The following is a 21,531-nucleotide window of genomic DNA, read 5'->3' as shown; positions in this document are numbered from 1 at the left end:
ATTAAATAACATATAACTTTTCCAAAGTATACACTTCAGATCTAAGCACAGCAGTAGCCAGGATGCTTTTGTAAGCTTCTACACAAAAAATCAATGTAATGCTCAATGTAATGCTTCCTTCTTGTTTCGCCGTTCTGGCTCCCATAAATACAAGCTCCCCTGGAATTCTCCTTTTCAGGTTTTGGGTTCCTCTCCCTCCCCGGGAAAAAACATCTAGGTGACCAACATTTTAAAACCATACATTGAGTGTCATGTGATTGAATACAGTTGACCTAACTGGCTGAAACCGCTGCCAGTTTCTTCATATGCCAGGGAGTTCAACCAGCAAAAGACAAGAAGTTCTTCAACTAAAGCAAGAAGATAGGTGTTTCATTAGCAAAGGGAGAAGCAGTGAAAAAGGGTATGTGTTAGGTGGAAAGTGAAAATATTTTAAAGGGCAAGGGGGGCTGAAGACCAAGAAGACAACTTCCAAGGAAGAATAGCCAGTAGAATGACAGCAGAAACACAAGCAGAGTGAAAATCCTACTGATTCCATACAAACACAGAAAAAAGAACAGGAGAAAATTAAAAAGAATAAGAAAGGAATACAGTAAAAAAAAAAAAAGGGTGGAAACAGAAAAAATATGACTTGTTTATTTTTGCTTTTACCAGTGATACCACTACAGCCATAGAAACTTTCAGTTCATGTGTGCTGCAAAAGTGAGAAAATTTGTTGGTGACATCCGAGGTAAAAATGAGTTGCCTGTCTCACTCACATGAGGGTACTAGCATAGACTGAAGAAGTTCCTAGTGCATTGTGTGTTCTTCCAGCCATTCATCTTGCACACTACTGCGCAGCAGAGTTGGGTCTGTTGCTTCCAAAGCAGGACTGCACCTGTCTGTCAAGCAGCCCAGACAGCATTTCTGGGCTTTGAGACCTGCTGAGCAGAACTTCACCACTTAATTCTTCCTACTACAGCCACAAAGGAGAGCAGCCAGGAGACACCTTGGCTGTAGAGATGACACAAATAGGCACTGTCTTAGAACTAAATAAAAAGGGACATTTTTCACAAAGTATCTCAGAAGAGTGGATAAAGATTTACAGGGCTGAACCTATGTACATTCATAACTCTGCCTTTCAGTAACACCACTAGACTTTGTGAACACAGTCCTGTAAAAGAACTAAGACCAAAGTGTCCTCTAGATAAGCTGGTCTAACACCTGAGTTGACATAAAACTGAACACTGCTTGGAAATTTTGTGGGTCTTCAAACTAAGCAAATTACAGCAGCCACTACATTGCTTCCATCAGTCATTTCTAGATCATTATACATAAATTCTAACTTTATTTCTTTTCATATTGCTTGCAGAAAGGAAGCCTCTAAACCCTACCACTGTACCATTAACTATTGTCCTCCACGAGATCTGAAAAGCATGAAGGCTGTAGCTCTCTTCATTTGTCTTATAGGATCAGCTTTTGCTATTCCAGTAAGTCCTCATCATGCTGTTATTACTGGGCACTTAATTTCCCATTCTGTGTTATCCCATTGACCTATACAAGATTTTTTATTTACATGCAGATATTGAATATATTTGTCTATTCTAGACCCATCCCTTAAACTACAAACTGGGAACCCATGGACAGAAAACTCCAGAAAAGGTACTCTTCTTGTTCTTTAAACATTAAGAGGCAACCTATATTATTAATCTCAAATATATAAAACACATTAGCACATATGTAGTGGTTGGCAAATTGATTTAGGTTAAAAAAAAGTAGGCCCTCTCACCCCAAGAATTAGTACCAAGCATCTCATGCATTGCATATTACATAGACAGAAAAAGAACAGGACAAAATCTAAAGCTCACAACAGAAGTTTCACTTATTTGAAAAAACTACCTTAAATGAATCCATATAATCATTACATCCATATCCATACAAACAATAAGCTCCACTGACAGCCAAATCTGTGGTTATCGCTGCTCCAGTAAAAAAGGATGCAAACCTCAATTTATCACACCAAGTGATCATATGCAGTCTCAAACATGTTAAAATTTCAGCCATCATATGTTTCATTATTCACAAATACAGCATTAGATACAGCTCATCTTGCAAAGTACAGTGTGGCTGACAAGCCAGATATACAGCCCTGATGCTAATGAGACAGATGAGTTCACCAGCCCTATGCCATATATGCATGCTAATGACAGAGCTCACAGTTTTGCGTTCATGGTTGACCCAATTAAAATTCCTTTTTATTGCACCATTCGGGTGAGCATTTGTGGTTCAGATACAATGGACCTTGGCTCCAAGCCAATGGATGTTTTGGGAAAAACTAAATTCAGAGCATGCTCTGTAGTAAAAAATGCAAAATCCCAACTCTTATGCTAACCTTTTTTTTTTAATTATGAATTATATGCCACTCTGCACAGCTTTCCACATCCATTTCATTTCAACCCCAATGGTGCTCTGCATTATGAAAACAAAAAAAATTAACTTTTCCTAATGAAGTATCCAGCAGAACAAATTATGGTATAAACACTAGTTTGCAGCCTACAGCTGTCTCCCAGAAACGACTCACACAGAAGACACTTGCATGAACACAAAACGTTGTAATACCTGACAAATCACCAGTTCCAAGTGAATATGCAACATCTATTAAAGTCCAGTTGTCCCCTAACAGTAGCTAATTACAGCTACATTGACCAAAATTTGCCATCATATTAAGAGACCCAAGTATCTTCACGAGCAACCGAGTTCTAAGTATATTCTATCTTGGGGACAAAGGTATAACAAAAAGCAGCAGCTGAAAGCCACATCCAGGCATGTCTCTGCATTGAAGTTGTGGCACATAACAAGGCTTCCTGTCAAGACATGAGCCACATCTTTCTCAAACTACTGCTTCAAATACAGGCACCCATAATAGACAATTTTAATGACTGTTTGGTCTTACATTTTCTAACTCTATAGAACTGGAAGCCCTTCAAAGATGACTGCTTTTTGCTTAAAGACATATAATATGTTGTACACAGTGGTGCCCAAAAACACATGTAAAAAAAACCCCTGCTCTTGAAACTTTTCAAATGTTTTAAAATCAGCTTGAGATGCTTGGTAACACATAGATCACTTTTTATAAGGTCTTCAGGAAATGTGCATTTAATCTGGAAAAGCTCTTCACTGAATTTTATTAGATTTGAGCAAACACAGAGTCTTTCCCTGAAAAAGTTAGAGTTGGAAATGACAGAGCGCATATATTGCCTAGTACTTCTCCTGCATCAGCAAATACACTAGGCAAAAGACAAATTTGTAGAACATTCAGATGCCACCTGACATTAGGAAATACGATATAGCTGATCTGCCAAGAGCCAAATTAATATTTCTAATCCTACCATTTAAATTTGTATCAGTATTTGTTAGTGGAATGTTTGTTTCCAAGCAGTCATGACTCTGCCCACACTAAAGGAAATGCTATCGCAGCAGCTTGGGCACTGAGGTCTCATCTTCACAAATAAACCCGGCAAAAGCTTTAAGGAAAATCAGCATCAGGTGCTATATTTTATAAGCAATAAGCAGCACTGAACATCCATAGGTGTTGTTCAGAAATACATCGGATGTTGCTGCTGTTGGAAGTGCCTGTACTCACGCAGCAGCTGCTGTGATGCTAACAGCAGCAGAAAGACAATTGCTGCAGCAAGAGCTAACAGTCATTTTAGTACCTGCTTTCTCCCCAAGCATTTGAACCTTTTCCACTGAAGTTACTCTTTTGCTATTGGCTTGACAGCATGCAAAAAAACAAAAAAAGCCACTCAGCAAATACCTACGACTCCTGCTAGTGAGCTTATGATACAGTAGTTGCCACCAAATACAATAGTTCCTGACGGAAGGAATGATGTATCATACTCAAAGTAGATGAATGCATTGATTGTGAAATAGTTAAGATGCAGTGCGCTCCTCAGGAATTGCTACGATGACACCTTGTGAAAGGTGCTGTCTCTCTCCCCTGCCCCTCTTTTCCCAGGCCTCTAATTTATCTGTGTAGGAAGTTGAGTATCACATCCCTCTTCTCTGAGGTAAGTGATAATTACTGCAGCCTACAAGTACCTGAAGTTATGACACTAAATTATTAGTTAAGCATTTTGAGATTTCACAAGACACCCGTATGCATCTATCTCCTCTGAGGTCTTAAACATAGGCTTCTTCAGAAACTCCAGCAATAAAAGAAGGAACAGAAACAAATTTGCTGAGAAATAGAAATGACATCAGCTGTGAATTTCATGTTCTGGACTACCTTAAGAGGAGCATTTACAAAAAAACAGTCAGTGTCATGTTTTGCAATACAAGGCAAAAATAACATTGACTTCAAATAAATTCTAAGATTTATTAATCTACTTGTTAATTTTTATTTTTTTTTTTTTAAGACTGAAGATATTCATCCTGAAGCCCCAGAGGAAGAGAACACAGGGTATGTAGACAAGGGTGATTTGCTGCCCAGTCACAAAAACCTAAAACCAGAGGTATCAGTACCAGAAGCTGAGCACAGGGCTGAGCCCCAGACCACTAGAAAACAAGGAAGAACTGGTAGCGAGCATCCAGTGAAAAATAGCCTAAAAAGCATCAATTTCCTTGCGCTGCACAATAAACCAGGTTTGGCTTCTGGTAACCAGGACAGTGACTCTGGAAGCAGTGGCAGAGGACAGTCCAGCTCCGAGCATTACCAGTTCAGGAAGCATGAGAAACACAGCAATACAGCCAATCGACATGTTCTGGGCAATGCAGAAAACCCCCTGGATGCTCTCAGTCTTGATCGTGAGCATAACATGTGGAAATATAATAAAAATACAGTTGGCCTATCTGAAAAAAACAGCGAAAGTGATGAAGAAGAAGGTCTGGAAGAAGAGGATGAGGAATGGGGGGAAGAAACTGATTACAGAGATACGAAGCACAAAGGCCACCAGAAAAATCAAGGTAACCAATACAAAAGACAGCAAAATGAAAACCATATGCAATCCGATGAAATCCTGAGAGATTCCAGTCAAGCAATCCGGATAACCAAGAGACATGGTGAGAAAACTGACCTAGAGGAAGAAGAGAAGGAGAACAGCCAGAAGGCGGCCTATGAAGAAGAAATCCCCCTCTCTCAAAACCCCCATAATGAAGATCAGGATGATAAACAGCAAGGACAAGAGAGGAAAGACAATATTCAATATCAGAGTGATCATGACACAGTGGTGAAAAGACAAGATATGGAGGACAGTAATGTGGATGATGATGGTCACGACAGTGGTGATGTTGGAGGCGAGGAAGATCTCAGCAATACCTGGAAAGAAGCAGCCTATGAGGAAGAAGAGAGAATCCAGAGTAATGACCAGGAGAGCACCAGTACTGAGCATGAAGAAGAAAGAACCACTGAAGATGACACTGCAGTTCATAGAGACACCAAAGATTACCAAGATGTCAAGATTAAAGACCTTACTCACTCTGAACAAGATTATTATGAACATGACCCACCTAATTCTGGCAGCGAGCAACAACTGGAAACGAGTAGCTCTGTTCAGAGCATGAATTCAATGGAAAGTGAAGATAAGGTAAATCCTCTTTAAAATAAAGTTGGAATACTAGAAAAAGGGGGGAGGGGACCAGTCTCAAATTTAAATTCCTGATGACTGAATGGACATTTTGGAGAAAATGAGATCTAATAATTTATTAATATGCAGAACTCTCATCTCCCCTCTTATTCACTATTCATCTGGTTCATGCTGTGTCACTTCACATGTAACATTTAGATGAATCGTACTAGAAAGGAAGTGAGCACAACTCATGTAAGAGCTCCAGCCCTCATGAGCTGTGTAACGAAACATACAAATAAGTATGGACACACAGACACAAAACCTGGAACCCAGTCTCAAGCTGACTAGGAAAGCCTGTTTGCTCCTCTCTCCCAAAGATTTTTAAACACTACCATACAAAAATGAACAGCTTGGAAAGGCAGGGCTAGAGTGCCTGGAATAATTACCATCCTGGTGGCTAGGGCACTTTCACACAAGATGAAGGATGTGGGTCCTGTCCCTTCAAAGGAGGGTGTCCCATACCCTGGTCAGCCATTAGATAAGTAGTGGACTATCAGGGGTGTTCTTCAAAAGAAAGGAGTGAGTTTTCCCATGGCTGCTAAATAAGGATAATATTAAAAAAAACGATGGGACGCATCCATTTGAAAGAGGGCAGGCACCTCCCCACAGCAACAAAGAAGGGTCAGAACTGAAGATGTGTCCTTCCCTTCTCCTCCTGCTTCACATGTCTGGCCTGGCAGCTCCCGGTGCTGCTGCTCCCAGGCACCATGGAGAGGCAGTTCATGCTCACTCACCTGGAGGGCCTAGTACAAACTAAGACTTGAAGCACCAATTCTGCCAACCTCAAAGCACCATGCTACTGTATGTCAAATACTGCAGAACCTCCAGATGCTCAGGCCCTTACTGAGCTCCTGTTTCACTCTCTCCACCTCCTACTTTTTTTTTTCCCCCAAATAACTGAGTGCCTTAATACTACCAGAGGCTTTATGTACTTCTCGTGTATTTTGCATAGCAAGCTCTTTCTGCTGAAAGCCAAGCAAACTGTGCCTCAGTCAGCTCTATATTTGTACCTGAAAAAATTTTGTCCAAGTATTTTTTTCTTCCCAAGATTTACTACAACTTCTGCTTATGTCTCTGTGACTGTACAGGTTAAGACTACAGGCAGTTCCTATGGCAAGATGGAAAGTGCGAGCAACAGGAGTGAGAAGACTTTCCTGGGTAAGCCACAAGCAACGCCATCATGTAACTGCTAACTCTCTGCAGCTGGGGAATCTGCTGGTCTGCATTTCTTTTCTGCCTTTGGCAGCACATGATTTCACATGACTGAACTGTGCTTGTGCATAATCCTGCATTGCAGTTATGTTTGCAGAGAATCCTTTCCATACACCCTTGGATTTACCCATTTGTTTGTGAAAAACATGTGTAGACAGTGCACAAATTTGTGTCAGTTATACAGGAATGGGAATTACCTTGCATTGAACCCATTCAGTTTCAGAATAGTAGCTTGAATTCACTAGGAGTGGGACAAGTACCAGTGCTGGATTCAGCAAGGCCAGATGGGATATGTTTCACCAAAGGAAGCTGGAAGTAAATGTCAGTCCTTACAGAAGAAACAGCTTTTTCTGAGAAATTTATTTCCCCATCCAACTCAAACCTGGGACTGCTAGAAGTCTCACAAAAACCCTCATTTAAAGTTTGGTTTGCTTTATTCAATTCAGTTGCATTTTAACAAACTTAGAAAAAGCACTTGACTTCCTGGTGAATATCGGGCTCTATTTTGCTTTGACTGTGAGTAGTACCTGACAGAAACACTTAGCTTGTCCCATCCCCTCTAACAGTCCCTTCTTCTTGCTATGATTGCTAGACCCATGTAGGAACTTCCACTGCAAAAGAGGTAAAGTCTGTCATGTGGACAAACAAGGGAAACCCAGCTGTATTTGCCAAGATCCTGCTGCTTGCCCTTCTACCAAAGACTATGAGCATGTAAGTATTTCATTCAGTGCCCAGCATGGGGGAAAGCCAATAAAAATGTTTACAAGTTAACACATTCCCCTGCTATTATTTAGAATAATTCTACCCTAAAAAGCATGCAAGTAGGTTTGGATGATTCCAGTAATTGTAGAAGTATAAAGTAGCCAAACTCACTGACTATAGCTTGATAATAGTATGAACACATGTAGATACATTGTACCTAAAGTGATTTGCTTCACTTAGTCTCTCAGGGATCATAGCTTTTCCATGTCACTAAAAGTTCTATTTATCCATTTGATGTTTTAGCGCATATATCGAATACTAGTACATATCTAGTGTAATAATCCTGTACCATCTCAGAAACCATATTACTGCCACACTTGTATTTATTTTTGTGTCTCGAAACTGGGTAAGTACAGACAACTAATCCTTACATAAGCTTATAACAACTACAATTTTTAATACTTCTAATCATATGTATTCCCTGTGGGTATTCACAACTGCTACACCACATGTTAATGATACTTTTATTATTGTAATGCCTAGATGAACGACCAGAATTTTTCTCAACACAGTGGTGGTGGTGGTTTTGGTTTTCATTCCTCCTCTAGGTTTGTGGTACAGATAATAAGACTTATGATGGCACATGTCAACTCTTTGGCACCAAATGTCAACTTGAAGGGACAAAAATGGGACGCCAGCTGCACCTAGACTATATGGGCTCCTGCAAATGTAAGGCTTGATTTTCTATGAAGAATTCACCTAGGTATAAAGAGTCAGTAACCTTAACATCCAGCTAGCCCTAAGTTATCTGCTTTCTTCCTGTGCTCTCCCCCTTCTCCATCAATTATCTGCTAATTAAGATCTTCAAACCCTCAACATGTCTAAAAAGTCACTTTTTCTACAATTGAGGGTATTAAGCATCTGAATCCTAAAGACATCCCTCCTGTGCTTACACCAATTTGTCGTCAACTCTGTCTTCCTCCTGCACTGTCTTACACACTCCCATTGTTATAGCATCTGAAGATGTTTTTTAATACCTTGACCAGAAAACCAGTATTTACAGCCAGTTAATAAATGAAAGTGCCAAGTCCAAAAAAAAAACCCCAAAAACTACTTAGATGCCAAATGCAGAAGTCAGAATCTAAAAGCCAGAATTGATTTCTAAGCTCTTCAATTGCTGCGTACTCTGGGAGGAAAGTGCATTCCCAGCCACAATATTCCTTTGCTGTTGAGAACTCTGCTTTCATGCAACTGACTGGTAAGTTTCACTGCACAACTCTGCTCAGAAGCTGCACAGATATAAAGGTTGTGGCTTGTACAACTGGTTAAAAGTGTGCACCAAAGAATTGTATATTCATAATTCAACCCATTAGTTGCATTCCCAATTTTATGTATGAACAGCTCCATCAATTTTAAGTTTAACTGGAAGTTTGCTAGTGAGAATCAAATCTAACTTGGCTCAGAAATGCTCAAATGGGGACTTAACAGATCACTTACTAACAAAAGCTTTCCTGTTTGGCACAGACATCCCCTACTGTACTGATTATGAAGTGGATCAGTTCCCCCTCCGGATGCGAGACTGGCTCAAAAACATCCTTATGCAATATTATGAACGTGATCTGGATACTTCTGGATTTCTAACTGAAAAGCAAAGGAGTAAGGTCAGCAACCCCTTTCAAATAAGATCATGCAGTTACATTGTTAAAGCTGGACTAACCATGTGAAAAAAAGTGATTCACCTTTTATGAGTTCTCCCATTTCCTATGAGCATTCACTTTCTGGTTAAGGCAATTTAGACTCAATTAGACTCACAAGTTGCAAAATACATTTACACATCCCCTCACACACATTTAAGCTGAGACATTTCTGCTATGTTTCTTTTGTCCAAGCAAATGCGAGCCAAGTGTATTAACCTGAAGTCAGTGTCTACAGACGAGAGGCACAAAAGTCAGAATTAGTGCACACTTAGATAAACATCATTCACTTGAGAAGACACGTGTCACAACCTGGACTAGACAGACCAGGGAGTCCTGCTGAATTCAGAATTCCCTCAGGCTAACTTAAGGTGAAATGACACCAATCGATCATCAGTTAAACATTTTATTCATGACAGAAGCAAACTGAATTTGGGCAGCATAACAGTAGGTGGTGTGGTTTCTCACAACAGGAATTGGCATGGAACTACCTCAGTGAACCCTGTAACCCGTGGTAACCATGTACATCAATTCATGGAAGACAGTAAGGAGAGCCCTCCCGTTGAGTCAGGAGGTTCAGAGCGGACCCCCTTGCTTTCCAGACTCCTCCTCAGAGAGGAGCCTAGGGACGGCTGGATCCACTCCTAGTCCCAGACTTGGTCAACAGTTTGTGTCTAAAGGGATGAGGTGTAGGGATTATGGAAAAGGAAAAAGAAAGAGAGAACAAGACAGGAGGAAAAAAAGGAAGAGAGAAAGATTTCACCGGTCCTGGGTCCAGCATTGGTTCAGTCAGCCGAGGGGTCCAGTTCTGGTGGGCTTACACACATAGAGTTTCAGTTTGTGTCCTTTTATTATCCTTGCCCCTCCTATGGGTGGGCACTCAAACTCATTAAGCTAATTAGGTGTCCTGATCAGTTTGTGAGCCTTTGGGAAATGGGTCAGTGAGCTTGGGGGTTGTTTGGGGAGTAACTTCCCCTTCCCTGCAGACATGATCTTTTGCCATGCATGGTGACCTGTCCTGCTCAGCATATCAGAACATCATATCAAAACGGCATGGTGAATTGCCCTGTTCAGCATATCAGAACAGGAAACTGCACCCTCCAGCATGCACTCCCCATCCTGTTGCTGATCAGCTGCTTTTCACCTGTGGTTCCTTACTAGGCAGGGTTTGTTATGTAGAGATCGTAGTTAGGCAGAACTTGCCCCACCGCGATGTTTGAGATGTAAGAGACTGAAAGAGTTAACAACATGAAATGGCTTCTGTTCAGGGAAGTGCTTTGTGACAAACCTCTTGGAAAGGTCAACTAATACATAGATAAGGATGACCCAATTCATGCAGTCAATGCCATTTTCCAAAGGACTTGAGGAAACTAAGCAGTCATAAGATTGAAGGTCTCGATATGGGTAACTTATTAAGAGACAGAATAAGAGGGAACAGCCAGCCAAGAGCTCACCTGTGAAGTCCCATGAGTTGAAAAGACTTGTGCCATTCAGCTTTCGTTAAGTGACCTGGAAGATGAAGGTAGGTGAGAAAGTCTGAATACCTGTGTGTTGCCAGCAAAGGAAGGAAGAAAGGCTTGGACTCACCATCCAGAAAACTGCTCAAGGACCTCACAAGGTTGACTGGGCAGTCATGCAGCAGGATTTGAGACAGAATTACAATAGAGAGTTTAGGGGACCCTCATGGGGGCAGGGGATCCCTGCCTTGGACCAACCAAAAGCAGCTCCTCTTCTGTTCTTGAGACACACCTTGTACTTGGCCATCAATACTCAAATACCTGAAAATGCACTCAACAGTTAAGGCTATTGTTTACACTTCTTAATGCAGTCACATACACTGTCCATCTACACCACGATATTCGAGGGCTATAAAATTACACAAGTCTGACACTCAGTTTTAAAAGACCTGCTTTCTACCATCCAGTTAGACCTCCAGCATCACACCACATTGGCTTATAGCTGAGTAAGCATCTATTACCATTAGGCCTTTTTTTTTTTAGAGAAGGATTTATGTCAAGTGAATTGGTGACAGTAGTTTGTTTTTGAAGATAGAGATGCCATAACTGCCTAAAAAGCCATAACTGTTAGAAAATAGTTTAAGTTAAACCAAGACCTGGGCTGCTTTAACTCAGGAGTAGGAGGTGCACGCACTAGGTCACAGCAGGTTTATAGCAAATATGCTTGAGCAACACCAAAGACTACTTACACAGTTACCAAGAGGGACATTGACCTACCCAGAACATCTCATACTAAGTATATGAATTAGATGACTTCTGAGATGGCTTATTTCACACCAAAAGCTGACTTGCTTCCCTTGGGAGAGAAGATCAACAGATGACAAAATTGGTTTTATCTCCTACTAACCTGAGGCTACTGCCCTGCTTAGCTGGGTCTGACAATTAGGTCACAGGAATTTCACTTCCTTTCTAGTTACTACCAAAGTTGACGTGGAGAACAACAAAAATCATCTGGACTACTTGAGGCAAGCTTTTCATGCTGTGCATAGTCACAAACACTAAAACACATTTCCCATGGTATTTTATCAATTTTCATTTCTCCAAACCACCTCCTTGCTGGATAGTTCTCTTCAGGACAGATCTTCATCCATAAACAAAAAAAAAATATCAATTTCTCTGTTGTGTTCAGGTCAAAAAAATCTACCAGAATGACAAGCGCCTCATGGCTGGCGACCACGCAGTTGAGCTGCTCCTGCATGACTTTGAGAAAAATTATCACATGTATGTGTACCCTGTGCACTGGCAGTTTCATCAGCTTGATCAGCACCCTGTTGACAGGTAAAAAAAAAAATCTTTGCATGTTCAGTCAAAGGATTCTCTACAAACAGGACCAGTCCCTCAGCTGATAGCAGCCAGTATCCCCCTCTAACACAGAACTTCTCTCATTGTTCTGCTAGAGCCATGTCTTAGGTCAGAACCTCTTGCCTTTCATAATCATCATGTATCACACCTTAAGCTATACAGTGTCTTAATAGATACTAATGCCCTGATCCTGGAAGAAAACAAGGCTCATGAAATCCTGTTATTACTGAAGCTAAGAGCTACAGGCTAAGTACAAAGGGCAGAGGTCTGTCAGCAATAATTCACTAGTGAGGTACCCATAGTTTTCAACTAATACAACAGAAGTCTCTCACTTCACGAAGCAAATATGGTAAGGACAGCACCAGTGTCACAGTTCAGAGGAAGCCCCCAGCTTCTGAGAACGACTCAGATTTCAGGCTTTTGGTCATGACACTCAGTGGTGCGATCCATGTTTCAAGGCTGCAGGCCCTCAATAACTCATGCTGATCACACTTACTGTCTTAGAACAGAGCTAAGCACCTTTGCAAGCTTGGTTTCCTGAAGATTAATGGCAAAACTCCACAACTGATGAGTTGTGAACAAGTCACAGTAATACTTGTTCTAGAAAAAAGTTAGTGAACAAATAGCAGTTAAAACATTTTAGTTCATCAGGTATTACACATCATTGTCACAACCTGGGACATTCACTACAGAAGGAGCACAACAGAATCCACTGGGGCATCTCTGTCAAAGCCATCATTGTCAACTTCTAGCAGCTTAGATCTTTGATGATCCTGATGATTTATTAATGAAATACATACTAATGAAATGCTGCTCTTTGTTTCAGATTATTAACACACTCAGAGCTTGCACCTTTGAGAGCTTCCCTTGTTCCCATGGAACACTGCATAACCCGTTTCTTCCAAGAGTGCGATGGAGACCAAGACAAACTCATTGCTTTGAAGGAATGGTGCCACTGCTTTGGGATTAAGGAAGGTAAACCTAAAAGAACAGGCAGATGTACAGGACAAAGCGTTCCTATCAAGACTAGGCACATTCTCAGACCACAACATAGGGGAGAGAAGTTGTAGCCAGAAGCTCATGGCTACTGTGCACAGAGGCAAATGGAACAGTAACAAGACAACTGCAAAAGGTGCAACGTTCATGAATTGTTTTATGAAGATAGGAAAAAGTCATGTTTTCCATGAGGAAAAATTTGGGACATAGTTTGTAGTAAATACCAAATCATTCCTGTGTGGTGTCTGACCCTATGCTCTGCATGTCTCGCTCTCAAAAAAGTCTATTTTATCCTTCAGTACCAAAGGAAAGGCAAAGCGAGCTTGTACTATTAAATCAGTGGTCAAAGCATATTGATTGAAAATGCATTTAAAGATCTCAAGCCAAGTAGGGAAAACAACCAAGATCTCTCACTGATTAAGTAACTATGCTCACCTCTAGATTACTATATACAACACAAATGTTGTCATCACAGTGTAGTTGCAGGTCAAACCATCTATTAGCTAACCTGCCAGATGCAACACGTGCTCAGATGGTGCCCAGCAGACTGCATGCATCAGGAGGCTTAGGCAGGGACAGTTTCCAAATCCTAAATGGGTTAGGCATATGTTTGGTGCAGCTCAAACCATATCAAGACATCTCTAGGAAAGCAAAATGCTAGGTACTACCATGCTGGTGATGTCTCTAGAATTAGGCAGCAGCTGAACAGAAGCTGTCATGACAGCAATTTGAGATTTACATGACTACATTTAACCTAAGGCATTCTTTTCCAATCTACCTTCTTCTGATCTAGCTCTGAGTAATAGCTGAACAATACTGCCAGTCATTAAGCAAGGGTAGCGGTAGCACAGGTTAATCCTAGAACAGTTACATGACAGAAGGCATTTAGCTAAACATGCAGACTAAAAAATGTGTTCAAAATCCTACTAGCAACTCCCTAATTTTAAGTGGAGGCTGATTCTGGTCAGAGGTCAGACATGCAGAGCCTTCACTGTGCCCAGAATTTTTCCAGCTCTTCTGAAGACAATTTACTTCCACATGTGGTTTGTGACTGGTAAGTTGCAAGGAGTTATCATAATACACATGTACTCCTGCCAGTAATTGTTCATCCAAAGAGGGGTTTAGGGTCAGTCATTTATGAAGTGGGGGGTGGAAAGGATTCTTGGCTCACAAACAGATCAAGGAGACCTAACACTAGAAACACCTATCAAGAAGGGACTAAATGAGTGGCTCCTGAATATGACAGCAGCAACCACACTTGTTTTTTGTTATGGATAGTGTTCCCCTACATAAGCCCTCTGAAACTTTAGTGTATCACTTTCTTGATAGTGGTACAGCATAAAAATGTCTCTTTGGCATCAAACATTAATAACATTTTCTTCTTTGTTGCAGAAGACATAAATGAAAACCTCCTGTTCTGAGCCTGGCTGAATAGAATCCTAGTGCTGCACTAAAAGTGGTGAAATATGTGAATCCTGTTTATTTCTGTAATTAACGGCTTCATAGTTTTCAAGATAAAGGTGGCATAAGGTCAAATAACACAAGTACAGAGAAGTTCTACATTCATAACAGCAGAAAAATTTAACTACTTCAAGTGGTACATAGACAAACAACCAGTGTTTTCTCCCACATGTACCCCTGATCTCTGAACCAATAAATAGTACTAACCTGATGACTTAGCTGTTCACAAAACCCTTCAGTAGAATTATAGGAAGTGGATTTTACCATACGCTGAAGAAAGTTACCTTGAAATAGGACTTGTTTCCTTTAGTTACTGTATTGTCAGTTTAACATGCTGCATAGAAGCCTCAAATAAAATAGAAGTCTACCTAGATATATGGTTTTGTCAGAACTTTGTCAAAGAAAAGGTATCAAGGCAATGGTTCAATGGTGTCACAACCCATGCTGGACAAACCAGGGAGGGGTTGTGCTGAGTTTGGAATTCCCTCACACTAAATTCAGGTGAAGTGACACCAAACAATCAGTTAAACATTTTCTTTGTGGCAGAAGCAACCTAAACTTGGAAGACAATAGTAGGCAGCATGGTTCCTATTGAAACATCTGCAGAGGTAAGGAAAAGAAAGAGAAGAAAAGAGAGAGGGAAACAAGAAGGGGGGGGGGGGGGCAGGGAGAGAGAGATCACCACCTTTGGATCCGGTGAAGTTAATGGTCAATGACACTGACAGTTGTGGTAATCCTCCAGCGATCGGCATGCAGAGGGCTCCTCCTGTCTGCATCTTTTATAGCCCAGTTCCCACCTTTTCTCACATCAGTCATGCTCCTCTTGGTTTTCTGCACACCAACTGCTAAGTACTTATATAAGTCTCAATTTTCTGTGCAGGCACCATCATGGGGGGTGGTCATGAGCCCCTTCCCCAAATAAACTCTGGGTGACCCCTGGCCATATACAGTGAGTTGTTCCACCCAGTTCATCAGGACACAGGACTGCGCATCCTCCAACATGTCTCTGACAGTGCCTTGTGAGCAAGTTCAGTTCCTTCCCTCAACCACAAAAGCCAGGCCCCGGTCTCTGTCCATCACTACAGGTGTTTGAGGCATTAACTCTGTCCAGTCTCTCACAAATGGAAATTTAATTTTAGATTTAAAAGAGGAGAAGAAACTAGAGTGTAGGTCATATACACCAGTCCTTAAACCATAATTCCTAAAATACATTAAAAAACCCATGCTTTTCAGTTACTTCTTCCCTCACCTCTTGAAACATAACAATAATAGTACCAATGCCACACAGCAGAATTCCTGCTGATAAACTGTGTAATAAGGTAATTGTATGAGTATGGTGAGTGTGGATACATGTCAAAAGACTGATTAGCAACAGGTCCACCATCACAAGTAGAGGATGCAACAGCTCCAACACCTCATTCTCCTTAGCAAGCACATTCTTTCTTCCCTCCACAGAAGAACCAACTACTGCTACCATTTTTCCTGAGAAAGAAATGCTAACTATTTCTTTCACCATCTCCCAACTTTTCCTTGCCTGAAGACAGGCACAACTTAGGCATAAAAAAACAGGACAGAATAAGACTATTCCTGAATCTCATTAACTTTGTGATTTTAAGCCAAGTACTTCACCAAAACCACTCCAGGCATGCTCTGCTGTAAACAAGAAGCCCCAAATGCTATTCTTACAAAGGAGGATCAGAAAACACCTTTCACTTGAACCATGTCACCTTTCCAATGAAAAGAAAATGGGATTCAGAAATGCTGTTTCGGTAGCTCCAATAGTGAAAGTCCACTTGCACGTTGCTAATTTGCTCTTGAGCCAGCAAGGGCTGCTAATTCTAGTCCAACTCCAGTCTGATGCCCTGGGAGACAATGAATCAAGCTATGATTATTTTCAACACAGGAACTTCCTACACAAAAGATTATTTCCCACCAAAACCAGTTTCTCTGACAGTTTCTCTTGTAAGCCTGACTTGTTGCCCACTTTACATTCTGTAACATCACACAACAGTGTATATAAATCAACCTGGATTGCAAGTACAAAAGCGTATTCTCTGTGCTAATTCCATCTGAAAAAGATCCTTTCTCTGGAACTTCAAATGTCTCAGGGAAAAAGTAATTTTGACAGCATTTTTTCTGCCTGAGTGTAGTCTATTGCTTATTTGCTCTTTCTACAGCCAAGAGTCAGCTACCTTAAAACAATCAAATGTAGTTCACACAAGGGCAACTCACAGGGGATTGACCTATTCTCCACTGAGGCTAACACTCACCATTGCTCCACTCTAACCAAGCACTAGAAAGAGATACAATGAAATTTAATTTATCAGGGCAAACAGGAAAGATTTTCCTTTAAACAGTCCAAGTTCTGCAGGACAAACAACCATCACCAAGATGATTATAGCTGTGGATATATGAAGCATCTAACTATTAGGGAGCAGATCAGCATCCCACATGTTTTGAAATTCTCAGTGGTGCTGCCACTTCTGCTTTTCCACTGCAAGACACAGAAAAGGAGCATTTGCTAATGTATGCAGATGTAGATGCTACAGTACAGTCACAGTATGAGAAAAATTTTCACCTGAGCTCTTGGTCATCTGCAAGGGGACAAGCACCACCAATATTTAATCTACAAATTATAAGACCATTAAGAGTAAGGATGACAAGTGAAAGCTAGTTTCCCGATCAGTACTTTAACTATATTGTTACCATTCTAGCTTAACTTATAAATATTTTAATCTTTATTATTTCTTCATTTTGTGAAGTAGATAAAGTTAGTGATAATTTTATTGACCTTCTGCAGATGTGATTGTTCCCATTTAGTTTTAATGAACCTAAATTAAACATCTGTTTAGTCATAAGTATTTTCCCTCTCTACAAGGGAGCATATACAGTGAAATCACATTCCTACCAAGACTCAGGCACCCTTTGAGACACACACAGATATTCATATACATATGCACATATAGAGAGTACAGTCACAAATGCACTCACTGCTCACACTTAAACCATGGTACAATCTTATATGCGTGCAGCTGGTTATAACGTGAACGGGACTAAAATTATCTGACCTACTGACCTTCCCTCTATTTCAGCTAAAACAGCGGGTCAGTGTTAAGTGAGAAGAAAAGCAGATGGGGATAGATGTTTTTAGACAGGTACATTAAGGTATATCAAAGCCCAGGATGCAGCCATAGCTTCCAACCCTAATGGAAGCCTGACAGCACATGGGATATTCAATGAGAAACATGAACCTGCACTTCCCCTCTCCTCATATTCTAAGCCAAAGCACCCACTGCTACAGACATAACACCCAACCAGACAATGCTTCCCTCTGATCCAGGACAACCACTGCCAAGTTCTCTGTAAATCAGGTCTGTCCTCAGAACCTAGAACTGTATGTGTCAGGGCAGGCATCATTATCAGCTACATGCACTAATCCTCACAATAATAAATTCAACAGAAATGGCCTGCTCTCATCCATTTAGGTCTCATCTGCTACGAGGCAGGACATTCAGCTCAAGGCAAGCATGAGCTCCTCCTCCATTAAATGGGGTTTCTTTGAGTCACTGTGAGTAGAGTTTTCAAGACAACACATAAAAACAGAAAAAAAGTTTAGCTATATTTTGTTAGCTTAGTCTTAAGAACAGACAGAACACCATAAATACCACAAATCAGCAACACCAACTCCGTCTGGTTTCCACCAACTGGCACCAAACAGCAGTTAACTCACAAAATCTTTCCTCCAAAATTTAGTGAAATTGCTCAGTTAAGTGGGTTCCCTCTGTGCGAAGAGCTGCAAGGATCTGATCCAACATTAACAAACAAGAAGGCTACAGTTGCCAAAGGCAAGCTGGCTTACCTCTTCTCACTGACTTGGCCATCTGAATCTCCTTTTCAAAGGAGATCAATCTCCTTATCACTGCTCTACTGATACCAGATGTGTTTGCATTAAGTTTAATTTTCAGTCCTCCTGCACGGCCACATGGAAGACTCTGAAAAGGAAATACAGGTGACCACTATCCTGCCTGTGGATTCTGGCTCAACAGTCCATGCCAACAGGCATGGGGTCAGAATTTTACACTTTGTGGCAGAACACTGATCAGCACTACATGAATGCTTTCCCAAAAAAACCATCTTTATGCTCTAAACTCTGGATAACATGTTCTTACTCTTGATGGCCTTGCATGTACTCTATGGGAAAAGAACCTATTAGCATTTCAGCACATTTCCCAAATATATCTGAAGTGTATTTCCATTTTGTGTTTTGTTTGGGTTTTTTTTTTGTTTTTGGGGGGTGGGGTAGGAGTGGTGGGTTTTGGTGGTTTTTTTTGTTGTTGGTTTTGTTTTTTGTTTTTCACAGTCACTGTTAATAGTTATTTTCATTGAGGATGAAGACAATCTTTCCAACTAGTCAACAAATAACTATGCAAACACAAAAAGAGCTAATGTAGAAAAACCTATAAAGCGCATGGTTTCTTTCTTTCTGCTCTTTCATGAGCAGTATGGTATGATTCATGACATCTTGTGGTTTTCTGATGCAAGTGATATTACTCAAAACTCTGTATATAGACACCAGCCAGTCACACAACACTGTCACTGGACCCAGACAACTTAATCTGATCCACTGACCAGCTGTTCAACATGCAGTCCAAAGGTAATACAGATGCTTTAAAGTTACCTGGACCAGATTTCATAACAAAAATCATTTGGGGTGTGGCTGTAGACTGCATGACTGTGAATGGGAAGGAAAAAAATTTTTCCATGGTGAGAGCGGTCAAGCACCGGCATAGGTTGCCAGAAAGGTTGTGGATTCTCCATCCTGGGAGATGCTCAAAACCTGACTGGACAGTCCTAGACAACTTGGTCTAGCTGACCCTGTTTGAGCATGTATGGGGAATGGACAAAATGATCACCAGAGCTCCCTGCCAACCTCAACCATTCTGTGAGTCTGAAGAAAAAGAGCATGTGACAAGAACTACTCAGAGAAATAGCAATGCTCTGCTGCTGTGCCTATTGCTTAAAACAAAAAAATTGCAAAAGGCTTCCATAAGCATTGTTAGGAAAGAATAAAATTAGGGAGAGGTAAAATCAAAGACAAAAATAACGAGAAGTAAAATGCTGTCAAGATCTCAAAGTACAGCAGGAAGCAGAAGCATAGCAAGCTTTATTCCATAATGACTTATCCTGACCAAGTACGTGAGCAACTAAGATAGAGATGACAGTTAAGGTCATGCCACAAGCCATACTCAAGAAGGAACAGCTCCTGCTGTCTGATTTTACTTTCTCTCTACATCGAGATCCATACGCCCCACAGGTCTTTCCTTTTGCCAAAACCAGGACACTGTAACTTTGTTTTCAATCTGCTTCACAGGACTCTCTCTCAAGTACTAAAGAAGAAACTAAATGGGCATCCAATGGGGGAAACATTAACATTGTAAACTGGAAATCACATGCTTTTAAACTAACACAGCAGCCTTAAAAATACTCCTGTTTGCTACAGGCCTAAACTCATTTGCATTATTACCATTCCAGATTCTCAACTTATTATTGAGCCCTCCTTAAACTTTAAAGAAAAAAAAAATAATTGTAAGCACTAGCAACAAGCTCATACCCAGCCCAACAACAGGGATGGTATTTTCTCCATTAGCTGTTTCAGCTGACAGTATTACAGATGTTGAAGATTAGTAAGTTCCCTTCGCAGGACTATCTTTGCTTTCTAACAAGAAAAGAAAAAAATCAAAATCAAAATGAAATACTTTCTATTTTTTTTAAAGAAATACAAACAGCAGGAATTACACTGTACTCTAAAACAAATTTCATTCTTTTTCTGTAGGGTGGCAGCAGTGAAAGCTCTGGTACAGACAGTATGGAGGATGTAAGTCTTGTCTTTGTAAATTAACAGAATCTCACTAGTTCTAACATTTGTATTTAACTGGGGATTTTGGTACTGAACAGGAAAATACTGACACAAGATGACTTTCTTTCCACAGCAACCAAACAGGTTCATGAAAGCTCTTCATCACTTCTTTGGACACCCAGGCTGCACAGCTGCTCTGCAGGCTTATCAAGCTCAAGTCTGAGGTAATTAAACTGTCTGGTAGGACAATGGGACATAAGACTGCAGGAAGCTCTAGCTGGCCAGGGAACACTCCATCAGGGATACTGAGAGAACAGCTTCCGAATGACAAACTACCATAGAAGGGAGCTGGGGAGGGACTGCAATTTATCTTTGAAGCTCGAGAAGAATAATCCACTTTGCTTTCTAATTAGTAGATATGCATTCTATGGGATAACTTTTTTTAATACAAAACCCCTCTATTTCTTCAGCTTGAAAAAAGGTTACAAACTCTCTCAAAATTCTGCTGCTGTTCCTTAGATACTCTGAGTATTTGTCTGGGTATCCCAGTCCTTGAGGGTAGATGATCTCTTAGGTATTTTTAAAAAGTAGTTTAGGATAAGTTAGAGGCACAACACATAGGACTGAAAAACAACTTTCCAACATATCTAACTTGTATTAATATACAAGCTAACATCACCCACGTAAAGAAGTTGACCATTTTCCACAAGATTTACCAAATGAAAAAAAATGCCACTACATTTGACTGAAAGAAAAATAAATAACTCTTAACATTACCTTTTCCTTTGAAAGGAATATAATAACTCTACAAGATTCCCAGGGTTCCCCATATAAACATATGTGACTCCTCCAGATTTCATTAACTAATTGGAAGGGGTAGTGATGAAAAGGAACAAGCCCTAAAATCATTCGTTAGTTAAGCAGGATGTGGCCTACAGTCTCAACAATGCATGAGCATGTCACAGTACCATTACAGAAGGTAATGCCATACCATGACATTTATCAACACCTTACTTCAACACATGGATCAAAATTCATTAATATCCCCTCTCCACATCTCAACCACAACTTTTAGCTGTTGCTGTCACCAACTCTTGACACTTTTAATCAATTAACATCAATTATCCCTTGGTTAAAAACACAGGGAGAAATGTCAGCAATTGCTGTGCAAGCTCTTATCAGCATAA

General features: G+C 40.6%; 2 protein-coding genes across 4 annotated transcripts in view; one reads left to right on the top strand and one right to left on the bottom strand.

Moving 5' to 3' along the window:
• The window catches only part of DMP1 (dentin matrix acidic phosphoprotein 1), a 40,403-nt gene extending 27,543 nt beyond the window's left edge, over positions 1 to 12,860 (bottom strand). Inside the window, exons 1-2 of one of the 3 annotated variants that reach the window (XM_075034393.1) lie at positions 10,799 to 12,860; positions 10,666 to 10,720 (exon numbers count right to left, since the gene is read on the bottom strand). In XM_075034393.1, coding sequence (XP_074890494.1) covers positions 10,666 to 10,701 — 36 coding nt within the window. In that variant the 5' untranslated portion in view covers positions 10,702 to 10,720; positions 10,799 to 12,860. Of the gene's footprint in view, positions 1 to 10,665 lie in introns of all 3 variants that reach the window. The other 2 variants (XM_075034386.1, XM_075034401.1) reach the window with 2 other exon arrangements.
• On the top strand, positions 614 to 16,116 carry SPARCL1 (SPARC like 1). The gene is made up of 10 exons (XM_075034522.1): positions 614 to 1,466; positions 1,585 to 1,638; positions 4,395 to 5,561; positions 6,692 to 6,761; positions 7,408 to 7,526; positions 8,126 to 8,246; positions 9,042 to 9,178; positions 11,858 to 12,006; positions 12,857 to 13,005; positions 14,419 to 16,116. The coding sequence occupies exons 1-10, from the start codon at positions 1,413 to 1,415 to the stop codon at positions 14,445 to 14,447; spliced, it is 2,049 nt and encodes a 682-aa protein (XP_074890623.1). The 5' UTR covers positions 614 to 1,412; the 3' UTR covers positions 14,448 to 16,116.
• The last annotated feature ends 5,415 nt before the right edge of the window (positions 16,117 to 21,531 follow it).

Source organism: Buteo buteo, chromosome 1 (assembly GCF_964188355.1).
Source record: "Buteo buteo chromosome 1, bButBut1.hap1.1, whole genome shotgun sequence".
Taxonomy (NCBI): Eukaryota; Metazoa; Chordata; class Aves; order Accipitriformes; family Accipitridae; genus Buteo; species Buteo buteo.
This window is presented reverse-complemented; position numbering and strand designations above follow the sequence as displayed.

Bases quoted from the DNA above. Each gene is read 5' to 3' on its own strand.
- SPARCL1 (XM_075034522.1), top strand. From the start codon at position 1,413: ATGAAGGCTGTAGCTCTCTTCATTTGTCTTATAGGATCAGCTTTTGCT. The intron at 12,007-12,856 runs GTAAAAAAAAAA...TCTTTGTTTCAG, and splicing joins GATCAGCACCCTGTTGACAG to ATTATTAACACACTCAGAGC. The intron at 13,006-14,418 runs GTAAACCTAAAA...TCTTTGTTGCAG, and splicing joins CTGCTTTGGGATTAAGGAAG to AAGACATAAATGAAAACCTC.